General features: G+C 32.8%; 2 protein-coding genes across 4 annotated transcripts; one reads left to right on the forward strand and one right to left on the reverse strand.

Moving 5' to 3' along the window:
- The first annotated feature begins 85 nt into the window (after positions 1 to 85).
- On the forward strand, positions 86 to 5373 carry LOC140056176 (uncharacterized). Its single transcript, XM_072101467.1, has 6 exons — positions 86 to 1457; positions 1923 to 2085; positions 2445 to 2505; positions 2930 to 3033; positions 3474 to 3619; positions 3779 to 5373. Exons 1-6 carry the CDS (start codon positions 1351 to 1353, stop codon positions 5142 to 5144), a joined length of 1947 nt encoding a protein of 648 aa, XP_071957568.1. The 5' UTR covers positions 86 to 1350; the 3' UTR covers positions 5145 to 5373.
- Positions 5374 to 5560: 187 nt separating this feature from the next.
- LOC140056175 (serine/threonine-protein kinase PRP4 homolog) lies at positions 5561 to 21506 on the reverse strand. Of its 3 annotated transcripts, none has more exons than XR_011846732.1 (17): positions 21426 to 21506; positions 15560 to 16738; positions 15138 to 15353; positions 14565 to 14649; positions 13956 to 14274; positions 13573 to 13643; positions 13280 to 13367; positions 12824 to 12971; positions 12468 to 12605; positions 11369 to 11522; positions 10811 to 10925; positions 10006 to 10244; positions 9271 to 9476; positions 7985 to 8083; positions 7322 to 7399; positions 6821 to 6893; positions 5561 to 6419 (listed from the first exon to the last, which is right to left on the reverse strand). XR_011846732.1 is itself a non-coding variant. In XM_072101466.1 (13 exons), the coding sequence occupies exons 1-13, from the start codon at positions 21500 to 21502 to the stop codon at positions 9273 to 9275; spliced, it is 3033 nt and encodes a 1010-aa protein (XP_071957567.1). In that variant the 5' UTR covers positions 21503 to 21506; the 3' UTR covers positions 8105 to 9272. The 3 variants fall into 3 exon arrangements, 1 of the variants encoding a protein (XP_071957567.1); XR_011846731.1 differs by having other exon boundaries at positions 7304 to 7399; XM_072101466.1 differs by lacking the exons at positions 5561 to 6419; positions 6821 to 6893; positions 7322 to 7399; positions 7985 to 8083 and having other exon boundaries at positions 8105 to 9476.
- Between the last annotated feature and the right edge of the window lie 75 nt (positions 21507 to 21581).

Raw genomic sequence — 21581 nt, forward strand, 5'->3', positions numbered from 1 at the left:
ACAGTAAATTCTGTACAATTTTGTGACTGATGAATGAGTCTACTGTCCATACCAACATTAAGGTTGATAAAATATACTGGGAACAATGGCATGTTCATGTGCGATTTAGTTGATTTTCAGTAAACCTACTGTTTCAAGACCGATTTCTGAATACAGAAACAAATTGCTTATTTCAGAACTTGTATTTTGTTTTCAGTCGAAATTAAAGTTGTGATTGCGATAACTTGAAAATATTATTAGTAGGGAGCGTGATATAAAACTCAACTTTAACATTTAACCTTATCATGGTACTCATTGGGGTCAGTTTGCAAAAAACTTGTTATAGTACTGTATTAACTGTCATTCCTTCATTGGTGAACATTTGCATGTAGAGTCAGTATAATTTGTTGTTTTATATTAGTAAAGTCATGTTGGTTTTTTTGCTTTTGGATATTGTGACAAATTGTTGATTCTCCGATGAATAATGAATATGATGCTCATTTGTATGTGTAAACAATACTAAAACAATAACATTTTTTGAAGGGGGATAAACGATAAATAAACTGTACTATGAACACTTAAAAAACTATGATTTCATTTATCAATAGTTATTTTCCTTGTATTAAAGATTATTTGTTTTTAATATTAGAATCTATAGATTAAAAACTGTCCACCCCTTCCAAATGTGTTGATTGTTCATTTGTTGTTTGTGTGACAGTAAGTGCACGCTTTATAGTATTCCGCATAACAATTACAGTATTACGATAAGAAAAAAAAACTGGGATACGTTTTTGCATTATAAAAATTGGTAAATAATTTGTCAATTATTGGCACATAAAAAAATTAATTTCTTTTTTACATTATGCCTTATTGTATACTAGTGGAGGTGAGATTAATTTTCAAAAGTTGTGCTGAATTTTTTAGCCTATGTTATCAGGTGGGATTATACTTGAGGATGAATTTATACAATTCAATTACAATTCATAATGGTTCAATTAACCCAGTTTGGAAGAGTAGTTGGCTGTGATTGTATATTGATTAACATTATTGATTATGCAGAGAACTAAAAAGGATTTGAATGATAATCCACTTTCCCAGGACAGTTTGTACCTGCTGTTGGATTAGTTATGAGGTCAAAATTTGCATAATACTGTACTGTACTGTACTAAGCAAGAAAGGTCACAATGACATTGGTAGTGGTGGTAACCAATGACGCTATTGACACGGTTGAATGATCAAAGTACCAAGTACATTGAAACTTGTTGATTTAGATGAGCAGATATTATCTAGAGAAATAAGCATGTAAAAACCTCATAAGATCACTTGGAAATAGGTTTTTATTGAATATGGGAAAATAATAAATTATTTAAAATGAGAGCTGATGTGGAAATTCCTTACACCAGTTTACGATCAACAGTGTACTGCCAAAGTTTACCTGTACCACTTAGGCAGAAACCAAGAACAATAGGTTTTCGAGGGTAAGTACTTAGTTCAGTAGTTAGTGTACATTGTAGTCAAGTGGGTACGAGTTCCCGCATGCAATAAAAGGTTAGTAAAACAATGTATGTTAAGTTAGGGTAAAAGTGTTTTAATTTATAATCCATTTTGCTATTATATATTATATTGGACAAGTACTGTAGATTACTAAATTGTACTAACTTTGTAGAGATCAACCCATTAAATATAGTTTCTAAAAACTATATTATATTTCTGGAATAATATCTTTAGTGGGACAGTAAAGACGGATAGTAAGAGTGAAGTAGCTTACCATATCAGGTATAACATTAAAATCTATACCTCCCTGGAAATACTATAAAGAACCGTGGAAGCAGTATACATTAGTCAATTTAACAACTACTTAACTTGATTTAACCTAGTTCAAATATTTTGTATTCATATAAAGTTATTTGGAAATAAATAATAGTAAAATGATTTGTATACAGAAGCAAAAAAACTAATATAACAAGTCGCAGTACAAATTCACCTCTGAAGGTATGGGCATTTCAAAGCAAAGATGATCAGGTTAGAAACAATCGCCACAAGACTGTAGCACCAACAAATACACAGCCCTCATCTTATTATCCTGTGTATACTGGACTTGATGAGGTAAGCTGCAGATTCACCAATTCAACAACAATAACAACAGAAGTTTTAACTCTTCTTGTGAATGAAAAACATAAATGAGGATGAATATCATTATCTACTAGTATTAAATTTACATTATAAAACACCTGATTTGAAGAACAAATGTTCGAGACTTTAATACATTTTTAATACTGAAAAATGGATACTTTATTTTCCCATTTTCTAAATTTGAATTTATCTCAAAGTTTGACCATGACTTCTGACTAGGTCCAAAGTTAACGGTAACAGTTAGTTGGGTGAATAATAGGCCTATACCTAATATAAGTACGAATACATTCAAGTAATTAATTGTAATCATTATGATTCCTTTATCATTTAAGAGTACAATGCACTGGAAGTCATGGATATCATACAAGGAAGATTGTAAAACAGTTAAACATGGTGAGAAACTAATAGGGAGCTTTCAATTTGAGGACCTAGATGTCAATTGAACTTCCTAATATCTCCACACATGCACACAATGAACGGACATGAAGTAGTTTGATTGTTCATCGATGCGAATCGAAAGCTTTCTATAATACTTCAATTCAACCAAGCAAAAAAATCATACTGCGATGATTCTTTGTTGCTTTTAGGTCTAGACCTCATAAAATAAAGTTATAAATAACATAATTAAGTCCACAAACTTTGTACACAATTGTTTGACATCTAAATGAGTGTCTCTAAAAATGAGAAGTGAATTTCTCATTAAAAAAAAACTTTACCCACAGAAAAAAAGTAATCCTGAAAGTAATTTTCAAAATTCAACATATTTGTGTGTACAGTAGGGCTAATAATCTAGTTATACTTGTTATTTTTGTCATAGATTTATCAATGTACAGGATAACCCAAGATGCTTTTCGAAAACTGACAATGCAAGTAAAGCAAGCAAATCAAAGATTCAACAATCTTAATGGTTCTGGATTTAAAGTAAGATTTTTACAGGAAAAAAAAACAGAATATAGCTGAGAATTTTTAGTTGCATTTGTTACTAGATAAGCTATGCAAATGATTAATAAACATTGTAAATTGGTAAAAGATGTATACCGTATTGTCTTCCAAAAACATGAAAATGAAGATTAATAAAATCAGATTTTTAACAGCCCATTTTGTAATTTTTATAAAGTTACTCAGAAAAAACCCAATGATTTCACTTATAAAAAGACAAAACAAATGGTTAAATCCAAACAAAAAACCATTGGCTGTCTGGCAACCAAATTGAATCTTTTTTTTGCTTTTTCAGTTAAACAATTTTTTTCAAAGTGAATAACTATATGGAACATCAAAATAGCATATTCTACAAGAAATGTTAAAACAATTTTTGTTCAGGGGGACAATATACTGTATGTGATGCTCTTCTTTGTTTATAGACATACTATACAGTTGGCGACCAAAGTGTTCCTGTAATTAAGCCCAGTCAGTTGGCAAGAAGCATTCAACATACAAGTCACAAAATGACAGAGTGTAATCCAGACGATGCCTTGACAACAAAGCCTATTACCAAGTCTACTAAAAGGTACTTTATAGTCATTTAAGTCAATTTAATCCAACATTCTTAGCAGTAAAAATATGATTTATAATAACAGTATGATACATAGGCCTACTATGTAATATTTTCATATTTATTACAGTGGAGCGTTAAAAAATAATTTTAAAACTTGGTTAAAATTTACAGGAGACCTCATTCCACAACTGTATTATCTCGCCGCAAAGCAACTGAAGTTGGAAACCGCCCACATTCTACAACTGGACACTATCAATATTCAGATGCTGATTGTTTGACACCAAACATAATTGGAGCTCTAAGCAAGGGAGAAGTCGGGGATTGGTGTAAAGAGTTTCCCGGTCCATTCGATATTGTAGCTCTAGAGTCTAAACCATGCGAGTCTGAACATTTACCAGATTTTCACTCTGATAGTGAAATAGATGTAGAGCTTAAACACCTTACAGAGACAGACTTGCCTGTAAAAGAGGACCTTAAAATAGACACAATTGTGCAAAATAACCCAAAAGAAATAAAACCTTCCGAAGAGGAATTGTTCCAGAAGATGTTTGAATATGATGATGAAGAGGAGATTCTTGAAAGACAGCAAAATTGGGCAGCTACCATGACACCGGAAAAAGTTAATGAAGATGACATTATGATGTTTGATTATCGTGGATTTAATGCACCCTACAATCCACAAGAAGACTTCCCAGAGGCTTTGAGTGAGCCATTTTGTCACATGGATCTTCTTGAGTTAAGTCTAATAGAGAAGGATTGGCGCACAGTTAAAGATTTGCCAGATGAAAATGAATTTGGTATAATTCAACGTTTGATTGAAATGGCAAGAACTCAATTTAATACAGAAAAGTGGGAAAGCAAAGAAAGCATACCACCAAAAGTAATATCACGTTTACAAGAAAGAAAGGGTTGGAATGCTGATGCAGCTTTGCCAACTGAAAGAGCAAAGAGTGCATTGGCAAGGACGAAGACTGATAAAAATTGTAGTGACTCATGCATTGAGTTACTCTGTGCAGGAGACTGCCCAGTAAAGAAGCAAAGCAGTATGAAATCCTGCTTACGTTGTCGCCAAAATTATTGCGATGGTTCTTGCACTGAATACGGATATCATTTATACGTTCGACAACCAAATAAAGAAAAAGAAATGACATTAACAAAGTCTTGCAAAAGCTGTAGAAAATCATCAAAAATGAATGTTATTAATTCAAATCAACTAATAATGGGGAGACCCAAGTCAGCATTTGCAACATTCACCAGTACAAAACACCAAAGTGCCAAACCTAAGCCAATGAAATTGGGCAATACTCCAGGGGCCGAAGACATTCGTAGTGCCATGCAAAGGCTGGGTTTGAAACAGCCTAATAGGCCATCAACTGGAAAGAAACGAACTAACAATAGAGGTAGAAATGCTGTAATTCCTGGCAAAAGTTATTTTTCACAGCGAAGGATATCTTTAACTGATGATCCAATTAGCACAAGTGCTGCAAAAATGAATCCTAAAGGCTTAATTCAGAAGAAAAAATCTAGACACAAGTAAATTAAATAGCTCTATATGAATTAACAACTCTTATTAGCTACAGCAGGTTTTTTTTACATGCTGAGTTTTGTGCACAGACAAATGTATGTGACTTAAACATGATAATTACTGTATATACAGATAATAATATAACTGTTACTTTTATACATGTAGTAATATCCAATTCAAACAACAATACAGCATACATGTAATAACAAGTTGTATGGATACCTAGTTTTTTTTCAGTTATTAGTGTAACAGGCAATTTTAAATGTTACGTAAACATAATTATGCAACACTATTTTTCCATACTACATAAATAAAGACAATACAAATTTATTGCCTGTTTATTGTCTTTTATTTCCACTTTTGATTTTGCTTTTGAGAACTCTTTGAATTTGTTTGATTATTACGGCAACTGTGTATTACCACAAGTATACCAAAACTGCGCGATTTTAAGTAATTTTATAAATATTTCTTGCACATCACATAAGTACAAGAAATTTCAATCAGTAATTCATTTTCCTAGTCATGTGACTATCACACAAAACTGGTGTTTTTCGATGAAATACGTGAAAAATGATTATTACTAATTGTGAAGGTTTTCAGTTCGCAACGACCGGAGACATTTCAAATGTTGTCCCTTTTTTCATCTGCAAGTCAACATCATATTTTTGTATTCATGCAGACCTGTAGTATACTTAGTAAAACCAAGACAATCCAACAACAGCCTGATGGTGAGCTTGGAGATCAAAGGGTTTACCTGTGGCTGTGACACAATTCCATGCAGATACTGTTGGTATTTGTCACAGTCAGATCAAAGGACTGTTACGAGTTCCCACATTGGCCATGCGAGTGCAGTGTCCTGTTAGATTGCCTTGGTAAAACTGCCATTGTCTAGTTAGAGACCATTGGGTTCTTTGGTAACATTTTTGTAAAGCTGCTGTTCACACTTGGTAGTATACAACTTCTTGTCAAGGCCATTGCGTAAAACCAGGGAAGAATTCACTCTTCCCTTCTATTCCCTAATTCAACATAGAAGAGACTTACTGATACCAAATCTTGTGTAATAGTATATGTATTTACAATGATAATGTTGAATTTGCTGGTCTGCTGATTGAAGTCACTGTTCATGTGCTGTTTGATGTCCGAGTTCATTGTCTTCATTTCTTCTAAATTACACAACTGACCGCTAGAAATGAAAATCCGACCCGGTTTATATATATACCCTTTTTATACCCACATATCTGTGAGATGTCCTGCATTACTGCCATTTATTTCCCCGATTGGTTACATCTGAAAAATAGAAAATCATGAGATACTTTATTCAACTGTTGCACATTCTCTATAAATATAACACAACTGGTTATTCTTTAAAATATTTAGTGCCTTGCTTCATTGATCAAGACAACATAATATAATATTTATTGTACAATCAAATTAGAAATACAGTACCTGTAGTAGAAGTGTGTTACAGTCCTCTCAAAATTATTAACTTGATTTTTGACTTCAATAACTTATTTTTGTCTACCCTACTAGTATACAGCTAAAACAATTAAATTTCCTCAACAAATCTACATTTTATAAACATTTAAGTATAACTATATCTTAATGATAACAACAATATTGTTTTATTTTGGTTTTTAGACATATTTCCTAAAAATACAAGCATATAGAAAAAGTAAATAACAGTTTACGTGAATTGTGGTACAGTTTTTTGGTGACGTTTTCCTCAACCAGTCAGTGCTTCCGACAACAAATGGATTTTGTCTCGAAGGAAAAAAGAAGAAAATTAATTAGAAATTATGTCTGTATCATGAAGTGTTTAATTAGCGTTACACCAAAAATTAAACTAGGATTCTCACTTGGCGCTTTCAATTATTGAATCTTGTTCTTTCACTTATTTCAATTTGTATTAGGTTGGAATCTACATTAAATTTGAAATAGAAACACGAGAGAACAAAGCATGCATACAATTTTGGAAAAATATCTTTAAAGGGAATTTTTTTATTCATGATAACTTTTTCTAACTGTAGATATTCATAATAAAAAAAATAAAACTCATATAAGTACAAATTCTCAACAGTAATCAACATTTAAATGTTAGTTTATGATTGTAGATTATTGTGATTTTTTTTTATCATAAACAGCAAATCAAAAAGAAATCAATATTTGCTTGCCATTGTCATAATTATTACCCTGATTGTACAGATACAGGTTACACACAGAGTGTTGAGTGGAATTCTGCAGATGTATCTAGTGCTGAACAGTTGAAGCTAAAAATGAACAGATGAAGAATAAATATACAATTCAAATCACAATCAAGAGATTTGTGGGAAGGGCTAAGGGGTTTGTGGGAAGGGATTGAAAATGTATCTTGAAATATGGAGCTTTCGATTTGTGATGACCCAACGACCTAGGAACAAGTAAAGGTCATGGTAATTAATTGTGCGCATGTCGGAAAACTATATTTCGTCAACACACTTATGACACTATTTCTAGGTCTAAACAATGATCAATAGCATATAAATGCATAGCTCCTACGTGATCCCAAATCGAAAGCTCTTTTTTATCAGTAAATATGGATGCCATTGCAAACCAATCATCTGGTACTGTAAGTTTTAATTATCTGTGTTTGCAAGAAGAAAAGAAATGTGTTCTATAATTGAAATAACTCCCATTTACAAACCTGTTTAAATAGTAAATCTTTCCACATTTTAAAATGGAAAAAACGTAAAATAAAGAAAATTAATACTAGCTTTATTTTAATGTTATTATTAAAAATGCAACATGTCTGTTCACTGTACTGTATTATAACAACAACTACTAAGTATTGTTTTTCGTTAGTTTCCAGCACTTACTAAACTTAACGTGGATTTGCATTACACGGAATTAATTCCAGGCAGTAAGTAAAAACAGAATATTTCCAGTCTATACCAAGAGATCGTATCTCTTTCTCTCTGAAAAAAATAAAACACTGTTAGTAATATACATCTAATACAAAAGAGCAGTCAGGTTCCTCAAAAGTTGTGATTTATTTACAAACTACCCACACTAATCCATTTAGTAAAGAATTATTATTCAAATTTTAATGTAAAAATTACAGAAGAATTAAAGTATTCAATAACATTGTGGCACAGCTTAAACATTTAACAGTTTTTACCTCATAATCTGTCAAATAAACAATAGAATGCTATTTTTTAAAACAAGTTTACACAGCTTCTATAAATCAATTTACATGTCCAGTTATATATATTCTTCATGTTTATATTTAAGTTACTTCTCGGATAGATGGATACAGTACATTTCTACCAATTCATGATGACTAAAGAGACAGTAATCTAATTATCAATGTCAACATTATCATCAACGATCAATAATCAGTCCAATAACCAATCAGGCAGTCCCATGTTACATTCAACTTCTTTTAAAACCCGATTCATACAACACACAATACAAGATGTAACAACATGTTGCACTTGTTAAAACTTGCAGGCCTGTTAAAATGACCTAAATAGGGGGACGATCATTAGGATGTGCAGTAAGTCACATGTTATTAATTAAGATCTTTTTCAAAAAGCTTTGACTCTTGTTTGGTCTTGTGCTACCAATAAATGTCTAACATTGAGTTATGTTGTATCTGAACGCATAAACAATCTGTATGAATTTTGTGAAAATAATCGGTTAAAAATATCGTTATTATGCGAATCAGGAACTTATTACATTACACCTAAAGGTTCTTTTAAAAAACCTTACGAAAAAAGACTTTTAAAATATCAATTACTTAAACAATAAATCAATTAGTGTAACTGTAATTCTACAACATGAAATCTGAAAGAATTCGTTAACATCTTTTCTTGGTACAAATAAAAACAAATTTAATAACAAATATAACCTGTCATAAAAAGCACATTACAGTCTGAAATGTGAAATTGAAAAACAGTTACTTACAATAAGAAATCATATTTCAGATGAATTAATAAATTGTTTACGCATCAACAAATTATTACGGAATACAAGTACAGCACAACATCCTTTTCATACTAAATGTGCTTATCTTTGAAACCGATATATTATTATAAACAAGTGTATGAAACGGGAGGTAGTCTCAACTAAGTGAGGAAAGTTCTCATACAAAAATATTTACTTTCAAATCTTCTCTTGAAGGAATGGATGTCGCAGAGCATCACTTAATGAGATACGCTTGGATGGATCCAGCATAAGACTCTTATCTAAAAGCTCTTTTAGTTGGATGACTTTTCGTAGTTGTATTTCCGGTAGACGTTGGTATCCAATCAAATCTGCCATTAGATCTTTGGTTGGATTACTAGTTGTCATGACAGTTACCTTTTCCTAGAAAAAGGAGATAAAAATTGAATGTATTCAGGAACAGTATAAGGGAAGACTGTAGAATCACTGCTTCTTGCCATGTAAGTTATCTAAGAAAACAAAATCTAATGCACATTTGCTTATCTGAAATTCTGAAATTGAAAAATGGGAATTGAGAATTATTATACTGCAGTTATTGCAGTAACTACATTTTGTTTCCTCTTTACACTTTACATGCAATTATTTAGTAAGCTTTATTATTAAACTTTACATTGAAACTAATTAAATTATATGTAGTAAATTCACTAGAATGTTTGCAATAAGATGACCCAAACCTTATTATATAAGTGGCATTGTGTTTCTATCGAAGGGTTTACCATTAACTTATTTTGATCAGATGACAGACAGGAATCAACAACATGATTTGACATTCTAAATGCAACTTTTACATGTTATATTGAATAATATGCATGCACATTTTTATATTGCAAGATTGAGATGTTCTCTGGTTAATGAAACCTTCTTATGAAAAATTAGAAGCTACACCACTTACCCTCTCTGTAATTTTGTCAATCTCAATAAACTTAAAGTTACAGTTGCTATCAAAATGGCTGTCTTTCAAAAATCCTTTACGTATGATCTTGTTTGGCATCTTTCCCTTAATGTCCATGAACAATTTCAACATGTGATTGTTGCTTTTCCCCGGAAACATTATTTTACCAGTGTACATTTCATAGATGGTGCAGGCTAAACTCCAGAGATCAATGCCATAATCATACCTCATACCGATTACTGCAGGGGAATAATATTTGTGTTAAAATCAATGCAACACTAATATTGGCTATTAGGTTTGCATACTGTAACACATGTCAACATTATTTTGTTAGAATACATTCCATAGATCATGTAAGTTAAACATATTCTTGTAGTTAAAAGTGTATCCTTTAGTGCTGATGTTCTAGGCCAGATTATACAAAGTAACCAGTTATGGACAATTACTAGCCTATAAGCTAGTTTACACAATTACACAGATACACAGATATAGGTAACCCAGAAGCACACATAGGTAAACTAATGTACATTTAAGAAGATAACAAGGCTTCACAAAATTGAAGAAAGAGTTACCTACCTACAACACTATAAAGAGAATGATAGACAGAGATATAGTGTAACACAAAGTGTGATAAATTAATTGACACTTTCCTAGAACTAAGATCGCCTCTTTCAGTGCTTCATATAATATTACTGAAATGCAAACAGCATAGCTCATATTGTGTTAATACAGCATTAGTTATACCATAGAGATATTATGTCACTATAATATCTCTATGGTTTTACAATAAAAAATGTGTACTTACTTATTTCTGGAGCTCTATAAAACCTACTGACCAAATATGGAGTAATATCTGCCTCAGCAACATGAGAAGCGGAACCAAAATCACACAACTTTAATACGGATTTAGAGTCATTTACCTATTAAAAAGAATAATTCAAACAGTTAACAAAGCATAACATTAGGTCACATTCTAAAGATAACCAAATCTCTCATACATAGAAACAAATTAATTTATTTCTCCCATGGAAATTCAGAGAAACTCTTCATAATTTGTGTACAAAAACAGTTCTGCGATACAAAACATCAATACATTCTCAATTTATTTCCTTTTGAGGAATTTTACTTAAAAAATAATTCTATGTATAGATTAATTAAAAAAATAATAAATAAATATTACTGGTTAATGCATTTAAGACAACCCAATTACAGTAAAAGGATACATCCCAGTCAACTACTATTCAGGGGAAACATCCATAAGGACAATTTGTTTGGTCCTGAAGGTGTCCCACACTACACACACACACACTACTGTAGTGGGAAATATTGATGTTGTTTATTTCAGGTCAATTACCAAACTTACCAATATATTATCTGGTTTGATGTCAGCATGTAATATATTACACTTTTTCAGAAGTTTGAGAGCAAGAAGAAGCTGTTGTGTGTAGGATCGCACAGCCTTTACATGCAAGCCTACACCTTGACCATATCGCTTCAATATTTCACGTAGATTCAAACTGTAATGATAGTACAGCAAATTAATTTTAAAATTCAAAACAATTCAAGTAAAATTTAGTAAAGTAAGTAAATGATATTGTTACGGAATGTCAGAAAAACCCGTCTAGAAAAATTCACTTCTAGACATTCTACTTTGGTGGAACTCAACTCAAAGCATATTAATTTAGTGTAACTTCAGAAATAATACAAGTATACCTCGCATTGATGATATCTTTTAAAGCTCAGGTACAGGCATGAATTTTAAATACAATATCTGGTTAATTGTACATAAATCAAATATTAGTAACAGAAATCAATACGAAAAAACATGAATTTCCCTTAATATGGCCAAATACAAAATTTTGCAAACTTCTGCCATAAAAACCAGGAAGACTTTTTTTCAGTAGTTAGGTAGTTTAACCTAATGTAATAACATGTCTGGTGACTCCCTAGAAGGTGAAAAAAGATGGTGGATATACGGTGGATAATTTTTGCTATAGCATGAATATAAAAATCTGAAGTTGATTAAAAATACCAGGAATGTAAAATTCAAGTTATATTACCTATATTTAGTCATCTGATAACATTTTTTACCACACCGTTTATTTTTCATAGCTTTTCAAAATGCCTCTCTATTTACAAAATTTGTGTACAAAAGAATAGAGATTTTACTGTATAATTTGAACTATCCCCCCACTGATAAGAAAGTGCTTATTTTCAACAAGCTCGTGTAACACAAATAAAATCGCAAAAATTATGAAACATAGGGGAAACTATAGATCGATAATTATTGGAATGTATGATCAATAGAAATTTTTTGCCCGCACCTGGCCTTTAACACCAAATCTCAGTGAAATTGATGAACACATACTATATAACAAATCCATAGTTATTGATCATTCAATCATAGCTAAGAGAAACTTGTGCCAAAGTGATTTGTAATTGGAGAATCTATGTTTTCTTACCTTAAGGACTCAAAAACAAGGCAAAGATGGTTTTTATGAAAGAAATGTCTAAATAATCGTAAACAATGATATTTATCTTCTCTGTCAGTATCATTTAATCTCTTCAGATATTCAAGCTCTTTCAGGCCTGTCTTGTGCCTGAAAAAAAATGTTTATTTTATTTTTTAATTATCAACTCATTGATCAACTCAGCGATGATAAAATCTGTAAAAAAAATTTTTTTAAACAGCCGAGATACATGTATCTATATTTAGATCACTGGGTCTCTCTTATTTTAGGATTACTGAAATACGGAGAATGCACAAACTAAAATGTTTTCAAACAGAATAGATTAACATCCAAGTAACTACACTTACATTAATTCATTATTACGAATGATTTTGATGGCAACTTCCATTTGTCCTCGTGGAACATCACGTGCCCTAACCACATTACTGAACACACCCTGGCCTGTGTAACCATATACTTGATATCGCTTATCCAGAGTTTCACCAATACGGACACCTGTAATGGAAATTTAAAATTTAAGTTCTTGAATCATAGTCAAAGAGTTTTTGAACAAAAGAAGAGGGTTTCTATGGAGGAATTAACAACAAAGTTAGGGCAATGGAAATTTGAATATTATGTGCATAGTTCTTTCTGCAGAGAGAATCATATTCAAAGAGTTAGGTTTAGGACAAAAGAAGAGGTTTCCCATAGAGAATTAACAACAGAGTAAGGGCAAATTTGACAAAAGAAATAATTATTTATACATAATACTTTGTATATTGTTTTAATAATGTATAGTACATACAAAAACACAGCCAACTTACGATAGTAGCCTTCAGCATCATCCCAATTATCAGTCAGGTTGGGATTCTCCTGAAGATTTTGACCAATACCTTCAATGACTGTTGGACTCTGAAAGTTTTTTTCAAATATAATTATGTTAAAATTGAGTTGAAAAAGGTAAATATCCTAATTAAGCTCTCAAATACAGTCTCTGGTCCTACCAAAAATATGCTGCGCAAGATGTTTTTTTCTTTTAAATTAACCATTACATATTTATGTGAAATTGTATAGCATCCTTTATTTTTTTTTAATTGCAAGTAGAGAGAATACTCACATTAAACTTATCACTGAACATATCCATGTCACTAAACATATCAAAGCCATTTGGCTTAGATTTCTCTTCACCTAGATGAGAAATATAGAAAAAAAATGTTACGATTTTTCATTGGAGGCATTTTAAAATTTGGTGTTCAATAGAAAATAGATATTTTGATTTTTCAATGATAATGCTCTTAGAATTAATAGTGTTTATAAATGTTTATTTAATATGTTATACAATTCATGTCCCCAACAAACAATAATTGACAAAAATATATTAGAAAATGCAAAAAATACATTAATAAAAGATGTATTGTCCCCCTGAAAAAATAGAGAAAATAGCAGAGATGTCTAAGCAATTTAATGTTACCAGTTGAAGATTTCACCTGCAATACTTACCGTCAGCTGCAGTTTCTTCTATTACAATATTGCTTCGTTTTTGGTTAATAGAAATCTCAAAATCAAGTTCATCGTTTTCGTCACTCCCCTCTCCTTTGTTTTCTTCTTCTTCTGAAGAAGAGTCACTGTCATCAGTGTCACTACTGGACGACACTGCACGACTTTGAACTTTGCTATCAGGTGTGGAGGATCTTGATCTGGAAGTTGAATTGACATCACTCTCAGCTTCACTTCCATCGATACTCGTTACTTCACTTCCATCAACACTGGTTGCTGCACTACCAGCAGCACTGACTTCTGCACTTACTCCGCTAATTTTCTACAGAATACAAACACAAGTTACTTATTCCTCCATTGTGGCTTCCATAACAAAGTGATTAGACTGGTAGGGTTTATTAACCATTCACAATGAACAACAACAAGGGATCAAAGGTACAAGGACAGATCCTAATCTCTCAATAATAGTTCTTTTTAAAGCGTAAACAAGCCAGATTTTTCTACAACCCGAACTATGTGTAGAATCAAGTGCCTTGCACCTGTGTTCTTAAACGTATCTATTAAATCTATATCTTGGCAATGCAGACAGTTTAAATGGACTTTAGATGTTACCTGTAGAAGCTGTTGCCTTTGAAGTCGTCTCTTCTCAATCAATGTTTCTTCATCTTCCATTTCTTCAAGATCAATATCTTCAATTCTAAATGAAATTAAAGAATGGTTTAGTTAATTGTCCAGAAAGAATACCATACCTTACAATTGAAGAAACTAAAATGTCATAGTTCATAGTACATCTGTGTTTTTTTAATGGCATAATATTTAATAAACTTAACTGGTTAAACTGCTTAAAACAATGTACCTAGGTCTGATAAATCTTAACCTTAAATTTCCATTCCCTACGTTTTGGAGATATCATTTTAGTTTGATACATTACTGCTGTTTACCAGCTAGTCCTACAAAATTAAGCCTAGCTAGGCCTAAAGACTGTCCACAAGAGGACATTCGATGCGCGCTACTTACTTAGTGCATTGTTTCTCTTTTTATCATAAATTAAAACATACATTTAAGACAAGGAATGACCTGGTTTAATGTTTTAAAGTAATATATATGCATTATTCTTACAAAACATTAACAATTGTAGGTAATGGGGCTTTAAAAAAATAGAAATAAGCAAAAACACAAACTCACTCTTCTTCAGATGAAGCATTTTTCTGTAATGTTTGTCCTTCAGATAAACTTCCTTTGAACTTATCTTCTTTAGGAGATCTACTGCGCCTTCTTCGATCTCTTCTGTCATCTGATCTGCCATATCTTCTCCGATATGGTGATCGACGACGATTACGGTCTAATCGCATTGGAGAATATCTTCTTGGAGGTGTTCTTCCTCTTATAAAATCAGATTTTCTGTGTAAACCAAGGTAAATGCAATTCAACTTTTAGTCAGTGAAAACTGTAACTATTTTGTGATATTAAAATAGCATATTCTACAAAATAGTGGGACAAAGGGGACAATATATCTTTAAAATGGTAATATTTAAAATCGAAAGCTTTACAGATATTTTGTTAGCAATGTACCATATTCATACATTTTTTTTATTTGCCTTACTGACCTAAAATTTGGTGATTTACTTCTTCTTCTTCCTAGAAAGAGTGGAGATTGACTGCGCCTTGCTGTTCTGCCTGGTGACCTTGTACGTCGTACCTCATCCTCTCTTGTCCTTGAAGGCTTTCGATCCAAAGATGCTCTATTTCTGTCAATCGATTCCCTTTTCATAGGCGATTCCCTTTTCATTGGCGATTCTCTTTTAATATCCGGTGACCGTCTATAATCTCCATAAGTAGGCGATGACCGTTTTCTATCCTGTGATGAGTGTTTTCCATCCTGTGATGTACCTTTTCTACTTGGTGATCGCTTTCTATCTAGTGAGGGCCTCCTTCTATCTGGGGAAGGTTTTCTTCGATCAGGGGACTGCCTTCGTATATCTGGAGATTTCTTTTCTCTTTTAGATATCCTACTTACTGGTGATTCATGTCGTCTGGGAGAGGACTTTCTACGACTTTCTTTATCCCTTTTTGATGATTCATACTCCCTCAGTCTGTCTTTAGAACGACTCCTTTTTTTAGATGATACTTTTTCTTCTAACCTTACATCTGAACGGGAGGTACGTTTGGATTTGTGTGATTTCGGTGACTTGCTTCTCTTTCTTTTCTTTTTCTCGCGTGGCGAGCGACTTCTACGGGAATGTACTTTTGAGTTCTTGGACACTTTAACCTCTTCTACTTCCTCTTCAGAGTTATCTACTGAAACATCAACAAGTCTTTTTTGTGGTTGTTCTACATCTTGTTTCACATATTGTTCAGATTCATCCATTCCATCAACTTGACCTTCCTCTTCATCATCGTCAGAAGTACGATAACCTTGAGCTATCAGAGAAATAGCAGACTTGACATTGATATCATTTGGATTGTATCCTAAATCACCAGCCAATTCTGCAGTTAACATTTCTTTCTGTCTTTCAAGTTCATCCAAAAAGGCAACATCATCTACAGACTCTTTGTTCTTTTTAGTGTTTTTTATTTCAATGTTTTCATTGGATTTTGGCACTTTCTCTTCATCTTTTTTACTACGTTTTTTGTGTTTATGCCGATGTTTGCGATGTTGTTCATCAGAACCTTCATTATTACGGCTACTTTTGTGCTTGTGCTTATGTTTGTGTTTATGCTTGTGTTTTTTCTTATGGCTTCGTTTATGCTTGGATGAACTATGATCAAATTCTGATTCTGGATCACTGTAAAGTAAAATACACCACAAAGAAAATATATTAAAATATATCAGAGTACCAATAAATATACAGTATCATCTTCCAAAAACGTCAGGCATAGGCCTTGTCCTCTACTATAGACTAAGCATAGACCCGGATCCCTCTACTCCTCTCTCTGGGTGCAGGTCAACTCGGCCCTAAACTGTTTCGGCCAAAGTCAAGTCGGGCCCCACGTCAAGTCGGCCCCAAGTCAAGTCGGCCTCAAGTCAACTCGGCCTCAAGTCAATTCGGCCTCACGTCAACTCGGCCTCAAGTCAACTCGGTCTAAAGTCAACTCGGCCAAAAACTAATCCGTCAACTCGGCCTTTAAAAAGTATGGAACGCAAAAAGTGCTAATATAGTAGTTCATTTATTACAATGGCAGGATATATTACGGTTAGGCCTACATAATAGATGAAATAAAACGGAAATTTCAATGTGAATTATAACACACTGGCTGATCGTTTTTCGTTTAATTGATAGGTAATTTTTATTTATATTGTTGGTTGGTTTGTCTCAGTAAGAACCCTCAGTAATGTGTTTGTTAGATCTATTTTGAGGATGTTCCCAGAAATAATCGCAAATATTCTTAGAAGGCCTAGGTGTATATATTATATAGATATTATTAGATTAATACAGTAAAATAAAAATGGTGTTTTTTTTGTATATATTCTCTCTCAAATTATTAGCAATATGTCACGGTCAAAGTGAATAACTACTGTATATGTGACATTAAAATGGTATATTACAGTAACAAAATCTTTTCACCCATTTATTGACGATGTCAATCAAACTACCGAAGAGATTATGGAAACAAATTCGGAATGTTCTGTCATGTTAAATTTCTATTGCAATTGTGCGCTATTCAAATTGTTTTTATTACTTTTGTGATTTGATTATAATGGAGAATCCAATGAATACATTTATGGGAAATTAATCTAAAACACACTGAAGAAATCATCATGAATAAATGGTGTATTTTTATTTTGTCAAGCATAAAAACTAATCTAAAACACACTGAAGAAATCATCATGAAAAAATGGCGTATTTTTATTTTGTCAAGCAAAAACTAAAACATATTATTTGAGTCCAAAACAACGGAATTCCTAAACAACATAATATTGCCTTTGCATTCTCATCTGTTTTTTAACACCCACCGCGCCCTGTATTGTTCAATAAAATTGATCACCTAAAGGGGCATTCCCACCGTCTGTACCTGTTCCGTTTCGCGGACGGCGTCGTTTTTTCAACGTGACGTGCGCCCGTACACCTGTTCCGTTTTAAACATTCACACCTGTTCCGTTTTGTGACGTGACGTTAAAATAGCAGCCGTTTCTGGATGATCATCGGATGATAATGAGGAAGAAATTATTAGGTTATATGCATGATATGCATATAACCTCTTGATTCTGTCAAAATCTTTATTTATTTATTTATTTATTTATTCTTTCCTTAGCACTATTTTGTCCGTGCATTATCTTGGCATCAGTTTAATCTAGCTAAGTCAAGTTTTCAGAGTATATTCCTCATGGCCAGGAATCGATGTGGTTATATTTTCACGATGCGTAATCAAAAATTACGCGGTCTACGCACGATTTTACGAAATCACGTTTGTAATCATATCTTCACAAGCATGAATCACAATTAAACAAAATTTGGTACTCATAAATTTCAGGTCATATTTCATCATATGGCAATAAAATTACGTGCGTAGCGCATATAACGCTTGCGTACGCGCGCTTAAAATGTTCAAAATTGTCAAAATTTATTTTCGATGAAATTAGGGTACGTTTCAGGCAATTTTAAGCGTTTAAAAAATTGCCATGAGTGCGCAGATTTTTGCACGCGCACTGCGCGTTAAACGTTAATGCGCACTCTTTTTGCCCGATTTCTGTTTTACAATCTTTCTTTAATAATATCATCATATTTGATTCAGGTTTCAACTCGAAATTGCGTTATACGAGCACGTCAAAAGTGACTGGCTACGCACGTATAAGTTAACAAAATGGTGAAAATATGCTAAATTTTAAAATTAATATATATCGTCAGAATGCAGGGGAACACCTATTTTTTATTTCATTTTCTTGAAGTGTATGTATCATATGTATGATTTATTATCAAATAAAGAGAACAAAAGTTGATTAAGTCATTATTAATTGCATATTAAATTTAAAAAAAATAATTTCGACAATCATTGTCAAACAAATTATGACATTTTCTTAGGCCAAAATAACAAACTTAACATTAACTTTCTTCCTTCAAAAATTCATATATTAAAGTTAAAAGTATGTAGTTTGACAGTGCATCATTTGTATACATTTTAAAGATGTCATCATAGTAAAAAATTATAATTCATTTCGGTATGTAATAATCTATTTGCATCAAAGTGGTTACTGCATAGTAAATACACGGAGGAATTTTTCTACAACTTTTAGTCAGTTGTGTACGGCTCGGTGGTCTGTGCTCGTGTCTATGGCATTCAAGGTACCGAGATCGAGTCTCACCTTGGGAAACGAAATAAGATTTTTTTTTTATTATCCGTATTGTTTGTTCTAATTTATTTCTTAGTGTATAGATTATACACATGATTTATAATGAAATCTAGATAAAAATTAACTTATGTCTTTATTATTATGTAACAACAAATGTGGTTTATGACATTATACGCATATGGATCTTTGATCGGATTGTGATACCGGCTATGGTGTTCGCGTTAGCAAGGTCCTATCATATATTATAAATAATTAAAGATTCTGAGAAAATCAATCAATCAATACATCTTTTAAAAATCAATTATCTTTATTTAAATCAATGCATATAACCTATAATTCGTCATAGTGACGAATTAAATCTAGTTCTTTTTAGTTTAATTAAAGATGATATTACAAAACGGGACACAAGATTCCCGATGATAGTATAACAACACACACCATGACAAATTCCATGAATCCATAATTAAATACAATAAAATCACAATCACATCCCTATGGACTGTTATGGAAGCAAATTTCTCTCTTCCCATGGTGTACTGTATTAATTATGAATAATTATGAAGTAGAAACGAAATGAAAATAAAAATGTCATACAAAAAAACCGTAAGGCCTATTTGAAAATAATGCACATTCATGTCTGGGGTGTGTGTGCATGTAACCTATACTCATAATGCTTATGCAATTTGTTTTCTTGCCTTTTGATTTGTTTTGATTTTAATGTCATTTTATTCTTTTTATATTGATGTATATACAGTTGTAGACCGAAGTATATTGTTGAAATATTATTTTTTTAAATGTCTTCTTCGACAGTTATTCCTGTATAAAAAAAGTGAAGAAATATTTGTTTATTTCAAACAATATAAATAAATACTACCTATCAATTAATATTAATTATTATATAATCATTTATATTGAATTTTCCGTTGTATTTCGTCTATTATGTAGGCATAACCGTACTATATCCTGCCATTATAATATTAACTACAGTCGACTCCGCCTAAGTCGAATCTAATGGGACCGGTATAAAAATTCGAGTTACGCGAACTTCGACTTACAGATTTGCCAAAAAAATGCTAGGCCTAGGCTCACTCACTAGCCGCGCTATGGCTACTAGGCCTAGAGTGGACCCTGTCCTGTCGCGATCGCGGCCCACGCGATGAGACTTCTTGAATTGAGTTTGCTTAGCTAGCTAGCTAGGCCTAATACATGCTAAGCCTCTTTATCGGCAATGATAAACTGTATTTTTCCGAAACAATACAAAAATGTATAATAAATACATTTTGGTTCTTATTCAAAATCGGTATCCATTATTTATTGCCATCTGTCTAGCACAAAATAGGTACCCACAAAACGCCGCTCAAGTTCTCAACTCTGAAACAACTCATAAACTATACACTAGCGCGAGTTGTAGGACGCCGCCTATACTATAGAACCTGCTTGAGAGAACCGATATGGTCCCACATTATCCCCTCCGTTGTTTGTTTATCAAATTACGTACGATTCATCGGCTTTTTTAGTGCGTTGTTGCCGCGTAATTTGTGACTTCGACTTATACGATATAAATCACTAAAGAATGTGTGTATTCGGACCGCAAAAAGACGTCGACTTAGACGAATTTCGACTTAGAAAAATTCGACTTAGAAATAAAAATTACACAGTAATGTATAGGAAAGAATTGGGACTTTCCTAAAAATTCGACTTTCGCGATTTTTCGACTTACGCGAATTCGACTTAGGCGGAGTCGACTGTACTATATTAGCACTTTTTGCGTTTCATAGTTTTTAGAGGCCGAGTTGACGGATTAGTTTTTGGCCAAGTTGACGTGAGGCAGAGTTGACTTGAGGCCGAGTTGACGTGGGGCCGCCCGAGTTGACGTGGGGCCGCCCGAGTTGACGTGGGGCCGCCCGAGTTGATGTGGGGCCGAGGTGACGTGGGGCCGAGTTGACTTGGGGCCGACTTGACGTGGGGCCGACTTGACTTTGGCCGAGACGGTTTAGGGCCGAGTTGGATCGAAACCTTACTCTAGCTAAAGCTAGGCCTAGTTAGCTAGGTTAGCTAGGTAGGCACAGCCAGCCGGGCAAGAATCTGAATCCTAGGGCAGGCCTATTCATATTTTGCAATTGTTTAATTAATGTAATGTATAGTAAACTTCAGTCAATATAAGCGACATATACATAACAAACCTATTCGAAGAACTGGTAATTAGGACTTCTTTTTTCGATCTTTCTCGATCGCGAAATTTTTCCAACGTTGTCGCCATGTTTTTTTTATTACCCAGTAGGCAATTCGATTAATAAAATGTTTAAAATAAAATGTAATCGTTCACACTCGTAATTTTA

The sequence above is a fragment of the Antedon mediterranea genome, chromosome 8, assembly GCF_964355755.1.
Source record: "Antedon mediterranea chromosome 8, ecAntMedi1.1, whole genome shotgun sequence".
NCBI classification, from domain to species: domain Eukaryota; kingdom Metazoa; phylum Echinodermata; class Crinoidea; order Comatulida; family Antedonidae; genus Antedon; species Antedon mediterranea.